Raw genomic sequence first — 14,287 nt, forward strand, 5'->3', positions numbered from 1 at the left:
GATCACTTGAGTCCAGGAGTTCGAGACCAGCCTAAGCAACATAGTGAGACTCCATCTCTATTTTTTTTAAAAAAATCATGCTTATTTTTAAAGCTTTTAAAATATATACTGGCATGTCATCTAAAATATTTATACTACTGTACACTCCTACAGTGTATGAGAGTTGATATTCTTATTTCTTGCCAGCGCTAGGTGTTATTTTTTTAAATCTCAGCAAAACTCAGAGGCAAAAATAATAGCATTTAATTATTGCTTTAATTTAGATATTTCTGACTATTAGTAAGATTGAGCATTTCTGCACATGTATTAGACTTGTGTATTTTTTTCATTTTGGTATATACCCGTTTACCATCTTTGCTCATTTTTCTAATAGGACTTTTACTTTTTCTTATTAATTTCTACAAGTACTTTATGTTTTTAAACAATCCTTATTTGACAGTTTTCCTAGCTTATCCTTTTGTCTTTTACATCATTATAGGGTATTTTTCTTTTTAATTTGTGTGCAGTCATATTTATCCATCATTTCCTATGTGGTTTCTGATTTTGGTGACATATTTAGAAAGACCTTCCTCTCTCAAAGATTATATAGCACTTACATTTTTCTAGTACTTTCATAGATTCTTATTTCACATTTAAATCTCATAACCAGTATGCTGAAACCATAAACTAGAGGTATTCATGAATTTAGACATATTAAAATCAACAGATCCTACTGACTCTCCTCAGACCCAGCAGAAATTAAGCTTTTACAAAGTACAGTGTATCTAGGACACGGTAGGTTCTAAGGGGAAACTATTAGTACTTTTCCACAACCCAATGCAGCTAATTGAGGAAAACCACTGGTAAAATCTACTACAATAAAACCCAAATCAAAATAAAAGAAAATGGTCAACAACATATAAGTTTTGGCTGATCCGATTACCAAAATATTTAAACACTGACAATTCCAGTGTTGGCAAGAGTATGAGGAAATAGGAACTCTCCAACACTGTTTTTTAATAATTCATTTTCTATTTTTAAAAGTAATAGTCTTTATAATAAGTCAATCAATGTGTCACTGCATAAAATTTTGTTCCCATACATTGTTGGTGGGAGCACAAATTGGCACAAACTTTTTGGAGAGCAGTTTGGTATTATTGACCCAATGTTTAAATGTGCATACTCTTTAGCAATTTCACTTCTAGGAGCCCATTCTATAGCAATAGATCTCTATATGTGGAAGTATATCTGTACATGACTGGAAATAACCTAAATTTCCATTAATAGGGGAATGGCTAAATAACAGGCTACATCAATACCATAAATACCACAGAGCTGTTAAAAAGAATGAAATATATATAAAATTACATGCATAGTACCATTTACATTACATATTGTTAAATGTTAAAAAGCAAGTTGCAGAATGAAGTGATTCCATTTTTGTAAAAAGGAAAGATAGCTATATAGACAGGTGTCAGTGTGTGTGTGCGTGTGTGTGTGTGTGGTGTGTATAATAATGATGTTGACTATTCAAGGTCTAAAAGGATGTGAGTGATTACCTATGCAGAGGATGACAGGGTAGGGGACGGGAACTGCAAGCAGGGAAAAACTATTTACACCATATATGTGTATATTGCTTGAATCTTTGTATTCGGTATATGTTACTTTTATAATTTCTTAAAACCAGTGGGAAAAAAGTAATGGGGAAAAACCAAAAAGGCTTATTAAAATTTTGAATAACAAAATATTTCAAAACAAATATGATCCTAAAGTACAGTACTTATTACAATGTCCATATAAAACTAAGTACAGAAAATTTATATCCGTAATAAGTCTTTGTTGTTTTTATGTATTTGTTTCAAAATGTCTAGAGTTAACTAGTAGAATCCAGAACCTGAAGCCATGTTGAAAGAATTCTTAACATATTAAATATTTTTATTTTGAAAAACTTCAGGCTGTATTCCCTCACACAAAAATAAGATCTTGAAAATTCAAAAATGGAAATCGTTTCAAATTTATCTAATAGGAATTTTATATACTGAGCTTATTCAAAAGTTTATAGTTAGATTAAGTGGATCTGAATTAGTGAGCTCTTATAGCTGTTTAGTTCTATTTCTCTTCTGATCCTCCTATAATCCCTTTACATAGTGGCATAACAAGGCACATTAAGACTTGATTCATTAGCTAATACAGAATACTACTTTGAAGGAAGTATCTTCAACTATAAGCTCAAAAACCCTGAATAAAAGAATGTAATGAAAACTGATTCTTTCAAATACTCACTTTCTACAGTTGTCTTTAATCTCCTCACTAAGTTTACAGTAATGATCAATTTCCTCATCTGTTGTATTTATAGTTTCGTGTAACCTACAAATAGTTACTTTGTTTTCCTTAATATCTTCACAGCATTCTAGAAAGAGAAAATGTTTTTCTTAATGTACAAATAATAAGTTCAAAATAAACAAATAGGGGGAAAAAATGGGTATGGCAGCTTACCTAAAAGGAAGAGAGCCAGAGAATGGAGAGGAAATGAGGCTTGAGATGGGTGGGACCGTATACTAAAATGCAGAGAACCAGGGCCAGGCCTGATCCTAGAGCCAGAAGCTAAGGATTTCAGCTTGGGAATGATGAGAAATAAATGTCCCTTGTACCTCATCTTTAACATAAAAGGGCTAGATTCAGTGATATCTAAGGTCAATCGTATCTTAAGATGCTATGAATTCGTGCAAACATTTATTCATTAATGACACTAATACAAGCCTTCTGTTTTTGACAAATGTGAAATTTCTATTCATCAATTCTATGTCAATTATTAAACGCACTTTCAACTCACTTATTTCTGTTACTAGTGATTAAATACAAGATAAAATGGACATAATTTCTTGAAAAGATTAAAATAAATTCTTAATATTCTGTATTCTTTTTTGATTGCAGAAAATATAACCAAACTCTACCTTTTCAGAACGATTAAGAAATTTCGAACTCTATTTTTTATAGTTGTTTTGTCGGATCTTAAAATACTATACAGTATTTGTGTGATTTGCCTTGCTATTTCTCTGATAACATTATTTTTCAGAATTATTATTCCTGAAAATGTGGCATCTATCAATTTTGATCCCTGATTTCTGGTGGTTTCTATAAAGATAAAAAAAAATTTCACTCAACTATTTGAAATAACTTGTTATTAGAGAAAAATAACATCTTTTCCACTGCACCTAAGGGGTCATTTCTACTTAAGACAAAATTCTTCACAAAATAATTAAATGCTGGATATAGAAGTTTATTATCAAACAACTACAGTTAAGTCACATCCATTTTGTCTAGGGTAAATAGTTTATTTGTCGCTAGACAGAACCGACACAAAAGTTACAACGCCAACAATAAGTTGCCCTAAACAGAGCAATTGTATGTTACATGCCATAAGGAATTAAAAGACTTAAAATATCTTGATCATGCAAAGCTACTTACTATTAATTCTTTGAATCATCTCTTCTTTAGTACTTATGTCTTGCTCGTACTGGAAGACTAAAATAAATAATTCTCTTGTGACTTCAATTCATTGTTAAAATATCAAATGATCATACAAAAAGCTACCTATTTTTTCACTTTATACCTACCAAATTCTAGCAAAAGTCTGTCCAAACTGACAAACAGGCTGTCATTCATCTTGGATACTATGTTAAATGAAAAAAAAAAAAATTATAAGATTTTCTGAAGTCATATGCAAAACAGGATATATTTGGTAACGACCTTTTCAATATAGCATTCTTCACAGGAACATGTGGGCAGAGCCAGAACTGGAAGGAGAGAGGCCCCGCTGAGCCCATGGCGACATTCCCAGCCCCTTCCCGGGCCAAGGCCAACGAGCGCTTCAGAAATCGTTGTTGAGTCGGGGCACGACTTGAAGTTTTGGGGATGGGGTGGGAGGCACCCGCATAACCGCTTATGCGTGGGATTGCAACAAGCGTCCGGATCTTCCAGGGTTCACGGACACCCCGATTTCTCCACAGGATATGCCCTTTAAAGGCTCTGAATATGTCCCTTGGTGGCGTGTGTACAACCACGTGTAGCAAAATTCTAACGAAAGCCCTTCCCCAACAGCCGGGTAAACCTAGAGAAACAGTGCGATTTCGCATTTACGAATTTACCACGGAGAATCAAAAAAGTGGAGGTTTTCAGCCAATTGGCATTACAGCATACGTCTGAGGCGGGGTTCGTGTCTACCGTGCCCCTCACAGCCCAGGAACCACAGCCCGTGCGCTTCCCGCAGTGGGAGTTCGCCGGCCGACTCCCACCCTCACAGCCTCCTGTCCTGGCTTCCCCTCATCCGAGGCTGCGACACCGCATCCGCCCCCATCCCCCGCCGCGCCCTCAGCCTCGGGCCGCACCAACCCGCGGAATAAGGCGACTCCGGTCGTTCTGAGGGGCAGGGCCAGCCAGCCCCCTCCCACCCACGCACACGCTCCCCCTCACAGCCGCCGGCCCAGAGAAAAACCGCCACACGCAGCTCCCTTCCCCACGCACCTAAACAGCCCCTCTGGACCCGAACGCCCACACCCTCCCTCCCTGGGGTCCCAAACTCCACTCAGGACGCCACAGCGGATCCTGACTGCAAACGGTCCCCGGAGCCCTGGCCTGGACTCGCTCAGCCCCGCCCCCACGCCCCTGGTGCCAGCCCTGAGAGACCCCGCGGAGCACGCCGCGGGAGCCGCAGATCGCGCTGAAGAGCAGCGAGATGGCGCTCTGGACGAGACCTGCGCGGCTGCAACCGCTCCTTCTTCGCGGGTGGAAGCGCGGAACAAGCCCAGTAAAACCACCGAAGTGGGTGCTGGAGTTAGAGGACCCTCAAAGAAGTAGAGACCTGTCAGGGACTCTCCTGTTTTCTTGAAGACAAGTGTTTTTTAAAGCCTATTTATTCCTCTTGTAACAAGTTTTAAAAAATATTTTGGAGTACAGCAATAAAATTGATACTAACTTTAACAAGAGTAAAAAATACTCAATTCAATAATCAAAATTCAATTCTGAATTCAGCATTTTTCAAAACATCTTAAAAAGCAAGCACAATTCAAATACATACTAGTTGAATGGACATTTTGAGACTGACTCATTTGCTCAGTTTCAAATAAAGTACATTTTCTGCCCAAAATGCTGTCTTTAGGTCATTTATGCTCTTAGGCTTCGTCTGCCTATCCAAAGTGAAATAAAGAGTGTAAACAAAATCATTAAGCAATTCAGTCCTCCAAAGTGCCTCAATCCTTTGTATATTTCTGGTAGAAATGTTTTTAACCCTAAATGATCTCAATAATTGTCTCAAGTCACCAAAACCTAAGCTGTTTCACGGAATATTTAAGTGAAAAAGAAGGTTTCAGAAGTTTTTCTTGCTTAAGTGCCTCAGATCAGATATGCATAACCAATTTTATTATAGTGTGCTGTCATATTGCTCACTAGTTGGTATTAATATTCAACAAAACTAACATACGTTTTGATAATGTAATAATTTAGCAGATTTATTCTTTTGTGTGTGTGTGAAAAATCTTTTAGTTTTTCCAGCTTTATTGAGGCACAATTGACAAATAAAAATTGTATTTACCACGTACATGATATTTGGACCTATGCATACATTGTGAAATGATTACCACGATCAAGTTAATTTGTATAACACATCCATCACCTCATATAATCATTTTTGGGTGTGTGTGGTGAGAACCTTTAAGATCTACTCTCTTAGCAAATTTCAAGGACACAATACAGTATTATTAACTATAGTCACCATGCTGTACATTAGATCTCCAGAACTTACTCAATCTGCCTAACTGAAACTTTGTACCCTTTGACCAACATATTTCCTCATTCCCACCTCCTCCTTCCCCCAGCCACTGGCAACCACCATTCTACTCTCTGCTTCTATGGGCTCAGCTTTTTCAGATTCCACCTACAAGTGAAGTCATATAGTATTTGTCTTTCTGTGCCTGACTTACTTCACTTAGCATAATGTCCCACAGGTTCATCCATCATCCATGTGGTCACAAATGACAGGATTTCCTTCTCTGTTAAGGCTGAATAAAATTCCGTGTGTGTGTATGTGTGTTTATCCATTCATTGACAAATGAATGGATAGGTTGAGTATATATCTTGGCTATTGTGAATAATGTTGCAGTGAACATGAGAGCACAGACATCTGTTCCACAAAGTGATTTTATATTCTTTGGATATATATTCAAAAATGGGATTGTTGGGTCTTATGATAGTTCTATTTTTAAATTTTGAGAAGTCTCTTCACTGTTTCCCTAATGGCGGTACCCATTTGCATTCCCGCCAAGAGTGTACAACTTTTCCTTTTTTCCATATCCTTGTCAACACTTGTTGCCTTTTTTATCATAGTCATTCTAATAGGTGTGAGGTATCCTATTGTGGTTTTGATTTGCATTTCGCTATGATTATTGACGTTCAGCATTTCTTTATATATCTGTTGGCGATTTGCACATCTTCTTTTGAGCAATGTCTATTCAGGTCCTTTGCCCATTTTTAATCAGATTGTTTGTTTTCTTGCTTAGTTGAGTTCCTTATTTAGATATTAACTCAAATTTACTCTTATTACATTTGTTTATATTTATTAACTACTTCTTTTTAGGAAAACATAAGAAAGCAAATAGAAAGTGTAAATCTGTTTTGTCTTACTGGCACTACATTGCTATGACTGTCAAGAAAATTTAGTAGGTAAAAAGTTAGTCTACTTCAATTTAACACTAGATTTTCTTATGAAAATTTGTAGAAATCTAGAAACACCACCTTACTGAGATTTGAAAACCAATTTATTTGCATTTAAATTCACATCTATACATATCCTAATTACCCTCATAAAAATATACCTAAGTTCTACCAACACCACTACCATCTATCTTATTCCATTGAACAATTTTCTTCTGGAAAAGCAATGAAGATGCTCCATCTACTGGAGAGTTTAAAATAAATTTTATTTCCCTCTCTCCCTATTCCCTCTCACTCCAGTGAATTATAGTGCTCCATTTGAAAAATTATAGAACTTTGACTCAGATAAACATTTATCTTAAGAAATCATTTTCTGGGAAAGTACTCCCATAAGATAAAATTTTCCTTATCTATTATTGACACCTTTGCCTCTTGATCCATAATCAAGAATCTGAAGAAATCCATTACTTAAACCTGCTGCTCATTCTAATTGCACGGTATTCCTTTTCTTCCTTTTATTGCTTAATTTATCTAATAGGAAGCTTGTGTCTCCTACCTACAATTCCTCTCCACTCATTTCCTAATTGACCTTTTCAATTTAACTACTATCTCCATCACATTTAACTACTTTCTCAGGTAATCAAGACAACATTTTAATTCCAAATCTTATGGTCTTTTCTCAGTCTTATCCTCCTCCCTTCCTTTTTTTCTAACTCTCTTCCTTTATTTGGTTCCATTTAAACTCTCTGCAATCCTGACTTCCAAGACACTACTCTCTTCTAGTTCTCCCACCTCTCCTATCTGCCCCTCAGATTTCATCTTCTATTTCTTTCCCCTCACCATCACCATGGACTCTAACCAAGATTTTTTTCCTTAACTCTACCCTTCTCTTTTTTGGCGGTCATGCATCCATAGTAACTTCAATTATCACACCTGTGCTTATGATTCCCAAATCTTTACTTCCAGTCCTATCCTATTATCAGGGAATTATCCAAAGATTTATCTTGATATGCTTTCCATCTATTTTGATTTAACCTGATCTAAATCCAAAGTCATCTCCCATAAATAATTATTCACAAAGTCTTGCTGATTTTTTCTTTGATATATTCTTTATATGCATCCAGTCAACTCTATAAACAATCTTTGCAGTCAGGCAGATATGGATTTAACTTCTGGATCTGTCATTTGTTAAGTCAAATGATTTTGGGCAAGTTTCTAATCCAAGCTTTCGTTTCCTCACATATAAAGTGGAAATTGTAATAACTCCAACATCATGGAATAGTTATGAAGATTAAATAAAATAATTTCTATAAAGCCCCTAATATAATGCCCAGCACATAGTATATAGAAAATATAGAAGACATTGGAATGAAACTTCTTCAAATTCCAGCTATTAGACATATGATCCTACTTAAATCTTCATTATTCTATCCTCCTTCTGTTCTGTTACAATAGTGGAGCTCTCTCTCCTCTTACCTAAAGCCAATTCCTCCACCTGTATTTGAGTACCATCTCCTCTTGCCTCCTCAGAAGCGTTAAAATATCAAATATGCTTTTTCTCTCATGTGTATTCAATCTCTTCCATTTAATTGGATCCCTTTCATCAGCTTTAAACATGGTCAAGTCTATACCAGAAAATGAAAGAGAGAGAGAGAATCTTCCCTAGACATTAAAGGTTTTATGAGTCAACATCATATTTCTCTCACAGCCAACCTGATTTCTAAACAGTTGTCTAAACTCACAGTCTCCCTCCTCTTTTCTTACTCCAATCTGCCTTCCAATGCCATTATGCCATAAAATTTGTTCTAAGATGACAATGACCTCATGACACTGAATCCAATGAACATGTTTCAGTCATTACCTGACCTGACCTCTGCATTATCACTTTTCCTTCTTAAAACACCACAGTAGCTACATGATTTTTTCTCCCATCTCTCATAATTTTCTCTATCTTCTCTTTCAGCCTCCTCTCCTTCCACTCAGCCATTAAATGTTGTAAATCTCAGATTCAGTCCTAGGCCTTTTTTCATCTGTACTCCATGTGCATGGTTTCTAATGCAACCACTATACAGGTGACTCACAATGTGTATCTCTAGCCTGGACCTCTAGTATCAATCCAAGTCAGTAATTGCAAACAACAGAAATTAATTCTGGCTGATTTAAGCAAAGGTGAAATTTGTTTGAAGAATACTGCGACCAGGCATGGTGGCTCACACCTGTAATCCCAGGACTTTGGGAGGTCATGGCACAAGGATTGCTTGAGCCCAGGAGTTCAAGACCAGCCTGGGAAACACAGAGAAACCCCATCTCTATAAATAAATAAATAAATAAATAAATAAATAAATAAATAAGTGCACACCTGTAGTCCTAGCTACTTGGGAGGCTGGGGCGGGAAGATCACTTGAGCCCAGGAATTCAAGGCTGTGGCGAGCTATGATCGCACCACTGCACTCCAGCTTAGGCAACAGAATAAGATCCTGCCTCTAAAAAATAATAATAAAGTAAAAAATTTAAAAAATGATACTGTGTAACACAAAACTCCCCAGAATAGCTAGAGAACCAGACTCATGTGCTATACAGCAAGAAGCAATAACCAAACTCATATCACAGATTTGGTAGTCAAGACACCATCACTACAACCAAGCACTGAGGGCTGCAGCTCACATCAGTATCATGAGCACTACCACAACTGCCCTACAAACTCTATCTTACTTTAACTGTCACCTGTTAACAGATAGGATTCTTTCTAGGGCACACTTGCTGGTGTCACTCATTCCAATTCAAAATCTTGGGTAGATATATTTCATTAAAGAAGCCTATGACACATAAATCTCTTCTTCCTCCCAGACTGTTAGGGTAAAATATTTTCCAAACATAAGAATTGGATTTAAATGCTGGGCAGTCAAAAGGAATAGCAACTGTTCATGACACCTATCCTCTGAGTTCCAGACCCACGTATCTAATTGCTGATGTGATAAGCTATCTTAGTCCATCCTGCACTATAACAAAACACCACCAACTAGATAATTCATAAATAAGAGAAATTTATTTCTTACAGTTTTTGAGGTCAGTAAGCACAACACTGAGGCACTGGCAGATTCAGTGTCTGGTAAGGGCGCACTCTTTGCTTCCAAAATGGTGTCTTGTTGCTGTCCTCCAGAGAGGACAAATGCTATGTCCTAACATGGTGAAGAGGACAAAGTCATTCCCTCAAGCCCTTTTATAGGCACTAATACTAAGCCTCACCACTCCTCTTAATACAATTACATTAGGGATTAAGTTTCAACATGAATTGTGGAGGGACACAAACATTCAAACCACAGCACAAGCTCAAACACAGCTCATGTATTTCCCCCACTAATGCTGACCTCCTTCATCCTTTTCGTTAATGAGACCAGAATCTATTTGTGCATACCAGAAACCTAGACCTTGACAACCTTCCTCTCCTATCATCCCCCACATCAAATCCATCATAAATCCTACCAATTTTTCCTCTTAAATATCTTCCATCCATTTTTCTCTATTTCAGCTGCCGCCATCTAAGTCCATTCTCTCACCTGGATTATTGTACTAGCTTCCAAACTGGTTTTGCCACATATCTACTCTAGCCCTCTTGTCCATTCTCTATCCATCCTGTGACAGAGCAATTCTTAAATGTAAATATTCTCTCTCTCTCTTTCTCTCTCTCTCTCTCTCACAGACACACACACACACACCCCTATGTTAAAGCATGTCAATGACTTCCTATCATTCTAAGAATAAGGGCAAAATACTTTTTTACTGGAAAAAATTCAAAATTTATTTTTCAACAGACAGCATCATCAGGTACAACTACAGGTGTTTCCCTATAGATCATGTATTCACAAGCCATTAGTAGCTCAACAGTGAGAAAGCCACTTGGGTGTTTTCTGCAACAATACCCACTTCACAGTGTGAACGGGTACTATTATTGTGTTCTCTTAAAATTTCAGAAGGAAAGGCACAACTTGGCAAAACTTTAAAAAAATTTTTTTTGATCCTAAAGTCAGGTGCAATAACTAAGAGACAAAACTTGGAGTAACATTCTGGCCTTCAATAAAGACCTTCCACAGGAAGAGAGAAGACTTCTCCACCCTAAAGTTATGGTCTTTTTCTCTCCTTCCTTGTTAAACCATTAGAGCATTGTTTCATCATTTGCTCAATATTAACACATGTACAAAAGTGAATTTTTTAAAAAGAAATAAAAATATCTTGAATGTCCAGCTGTTCCCATCAATACATCAATCCTTAAGTTTAAGACAGGGCCTGGGAATCCTTCAGTAGTTATAAAGTAAGAAAATAGAGACTATGGCTGCAAAAATAAAAAATAAATGAAGTATGGGCCCGGTGCAGTGGCTCATTCTTGTAATCCCCACACTTTGGGAGGCCAACACAAGTGGATTGCTTGAGTTCGAGACCAGCCTGGGCAACATGGCGAAACCTTGTCTCTACCCAAAAAAAAAAAAAAAAATTAGCTGGGTGTGGTGGTATGTGCCTGTAGTCCCAGCTACTCAAGAGGCTGACGCAGGAGGATGGCTTGAACCTGGGAGACGGAAGTTGCAGTGAACCAAGATTGCACCACTGCACTCCAGCCTGGGTGACAGAGCAAGGCCCTGTCTCAAAAATAAAAATAAAAAATAAATGAAGTAGATAAATTAAAGCTTTCACAGCCAGGACTTCCCTGTTCTAACTTTGCAGCCTCCATGAAATACTTAGGAAAAAAATCTTCATAATTACATGGCATCAGTCTTACTAACGAAATTTTTTTAAATTAGTACGTGAACCTGTGACAGAAAACATGCCTTTCCATGAGTTTCATCTCTAGAATAAAAACCCAGATTTTCAATAGAGTAGGCATTGGCAAACTGAATTATGTCACCTAATATTCCCCACTCAGGTGCCCACCTCTTCTAGCATTCAGGAAGACGAAGGCATCTGGGAAGTGTGGGAAGGGCATTGGCATACCTGGGGCTTCGAATGAACTGTACTTAAATAAGCAGCAACACACACACTGACTCCCTAAAGACTAAAATAAGCCCATATGAGGGTATCCTACTTAAGTTTCTAGGGTTGAAGAAACTTTGTAATTCTACAACCTTAGTATTTTGGAGTTTTTTTAAGGTACACTCAAAACAAACCAAAACGAAAGATAGGTACATGGTTAGCTGGCATATAAAACAGGTCCCTAAATATATGACAGATCTTGTCCATTTACCCAAATATAGTTACCTTTTAAGTATACAGTACCCTTTCCCCCAATTAGGCTAAGCAGTTATGTTTTCCACTTGGTTCAATAAGCTCCAACTGTTCTACCTTGAAATAGGTGACAGACTTTGGAAACAGTCACTCTAGGGGTACAAAGTTTCTATGTGTACTTTGTCACAAGGGGCAAAGCTACTTTCAAGGCCCACTTCTTCCAAAATTAAAAAAAAAAAATTCTAGTCTGTATTTGTGTTGGTATAAATTTTTTTTCATTTTTTGTTTTTATTTTTTGCAAAGCAGCATAGCAACAATTGTGATTGTAGGACTGCCTGAGGTTGCAGACACGACTGTAAACATCATTTGCATATCAGTAAGAAAAAGGAAAACAGGAAAAGGAGACGAGTTTCTTAAGAAAATGAAAAAAAAAAGAAAGAAAGCACAGATTCTAGAGATTTCACTGACTGCATTCCTCCTTCTACACAGGTTCCCATTTGGCTTTGTTGACCACAGTCTTATTTTCTTCCAAGAAATGAGGGAAACTGGTGTTTAGGAACACTGCTAGTAGCTCCTGGTTTTTCCAGATTAGCACTGATACCTGATTGGGAACTATCCATCTTGGAGACAGTACATCATTCACAATGAAAAGAGGGACACTGGAAGGGTGTCAACACTGGCACTCTAGACCACAGAGATTTCATTGTTCTTCATGGCAAGGCCACCATTGAGCATGCTGATGTACTGGTTCCACACGACAGGGTCCACATTCATCAAAGGGGCCAGAATTTCCTTGGGAAACATTTCTGAGACTCTTTCCATTCATATCTAACATCCATGGTGAACAAAAACAAGAACATCCATGGTGTTCTTGATAGCCAGCTTCTTTCCATGGCATGTCTAGTTATTGTTTACCTTGTGCATCATATAGTGTACCTTCAAGTTGCCTTTGGTGGCAAACGCTTGCCCATATATGTTGCACACAAAAGGTTTCTCTCCAGTGTGAGCTCATTAATTAACCTGAAGGCACTAGCAGACAAGAAATTCTTCCCACATCATGTGCAGCTGTGTTGCCTGGCCTGTCTGCATGATTGGGCTGCTAAAAAGGTGTCAGCCCAAGAACATGGCCAAGGGTCTGATAAATATGTCAGAAACTTCAACTCTGACATAAGTTGGCTGTGCTTGTATAAATATTAACGGGAGACTGCTCCGACCTTCCATCTCAGTGCAGCTATTGTCAGAGCTCTCAGCTTTGCCCTAGCATTGGGAGACTCTGATGTGATAGCTTCTGCTTGGCTATTGGCTGGGTAGAGTGCCTGGAAGGCCATGGTTTCCATGGCATCTGGACTTTGGCTCTCCACTGGACCATTTTTTCAGTTGCTCTGCCACTGCAGGCTAAAATGGGCAGAACCCACAACCAGGGAAGCCATCATGTAGTTAGAGTAAGTCATTCCAAGTGGATTCTAGGGGGAGGTGCAAGGACCTTCAAGGAGCTACTGGGAGCATCTTGGCAGCTGACTTTGTCTACATCAATGCTTTCTACAACATCATCGTGATAGTGGCACTTACATTGCCATTCTCGCTGGCCATCATTGGCTCAAGACCACTAAAATCACCAAGATTCTCCAGCATGTTAATATGTTGGTACAACATGACCACACTGGTAAATTTCTTTTGACTGATGAGGCACAACTTTATAGATGTGTTGGACTGGTGAACCCCAAGGTGTATCTTCAAGTTGCCTTTGGTAGAAAAAGCTTGGCCATAGATCTTACATTGGAACAGTCTCTCCTGAGTGTGGGCATGGTAATGCATTTTGAGGGATTTCTAGCAGCTCAAGATTCAGTGGCAAATGCGACATTCATTGGGGTTGGTGGTGGACTTGTCAATGTTCTCCACCAGTTGCTGCAATTTCTGGGTCTCTGACCCTGGCTCATGGGTTACACTCCCTTGGAGGCCACCAATCCCTGGGGAATTATAGTTTGGTCCCACCCCAGGTTGTGTGAGTCTACCCTTACATTCTGAAGAAGATCTGAGTGGCAGGTCATCAAGCAACAGGTCACTGATGAGGTCCTTGAGCTCAGTACCCCAAGGGAGATTTTGAGGTACACCTATGGAGGGCATACCTGTTACAAAGACAAGTTTGCTGCCTAAAGAGAGACTCAATTCATCTATGGGGACAGGTACAGAGAGTACATGGGAATGCCATTGCCTGCTCCCATTTCGTCCTGGAACTTGGCAAACAGCTGAAGGTTTGCCTTTACCTGGAAATATCTATGAAAGCACATCTTGGATTACCCTTGGTGGTGAAGCCATGACCACAGACAGAGAACATTAAGGGTTTCTCTCCAGAGTGGGAGCAGAGTTGGATCTACAAGGAGCTATC

The 14,287-nt window shown here is 38.3% G+C and overlaps 1 protein-coding gene across 8 annotated transcripts in view; it reads right to left on the bottom strand.

The window, feature by feature from the left end:
- C15H14orf39 (chromosome 15 C14orf39 homolog) overlaps positions 1–14,287 on the bottom strand; it is an 81,702-nt gene that overhangs the window by 47,579 nt on the left and 19,836 nt on the right. For 3 of the 8 annotated variants that reach the window (XM_054449226.2, XM_054449221.1, XM_054449225.1), the window contains exons 1-4: positions 4,372–4,394; positions 3,597–3,653; positions 3,448–3,504; positions 2,263–2,389 (exon numbers count right to left, since the gene is read on the bottom strand). In XM_054449226.2, coding sequence (XP_054305201.2) covers positions 2,263–2,389; positions 3,448–3,504; positions 3,597–3,645 — 233 coding nt within the window. In that variant the 5' untranslated portion in view covers positions 3,646–3,653; positions 4,372–4,394. Of the gene's footprint in view, positions 1–2,262; positions 2,390–3,447; positions 3,505–3,596; positions 3,654–4,127; positions 4,395–4,503; positions 4,650–14,287 lie in introns of those variants that run through there. The other 5 variants (XM_054449223.1, XM_054449220.2, XM_054449222.1 and 2 more) reach the window with 5 other exon arrangements.

The sequence above is a fragment of the Pongo pygmaeus genome, chromosome 15 (genome assembly GCF_028885625.2).
Source record: "Pongo pygmaeus isolate AG05252 chromosome 15, NHGRI_mPonPyg2-v2.0_pri, whole genome shotgun sequence".
Taxonomy (NCBI): Eukaryota; Metazoa; Chordata; class Mammalia; order Primates; family Hominidae; genus Pongo; species Pongo pygmaeus.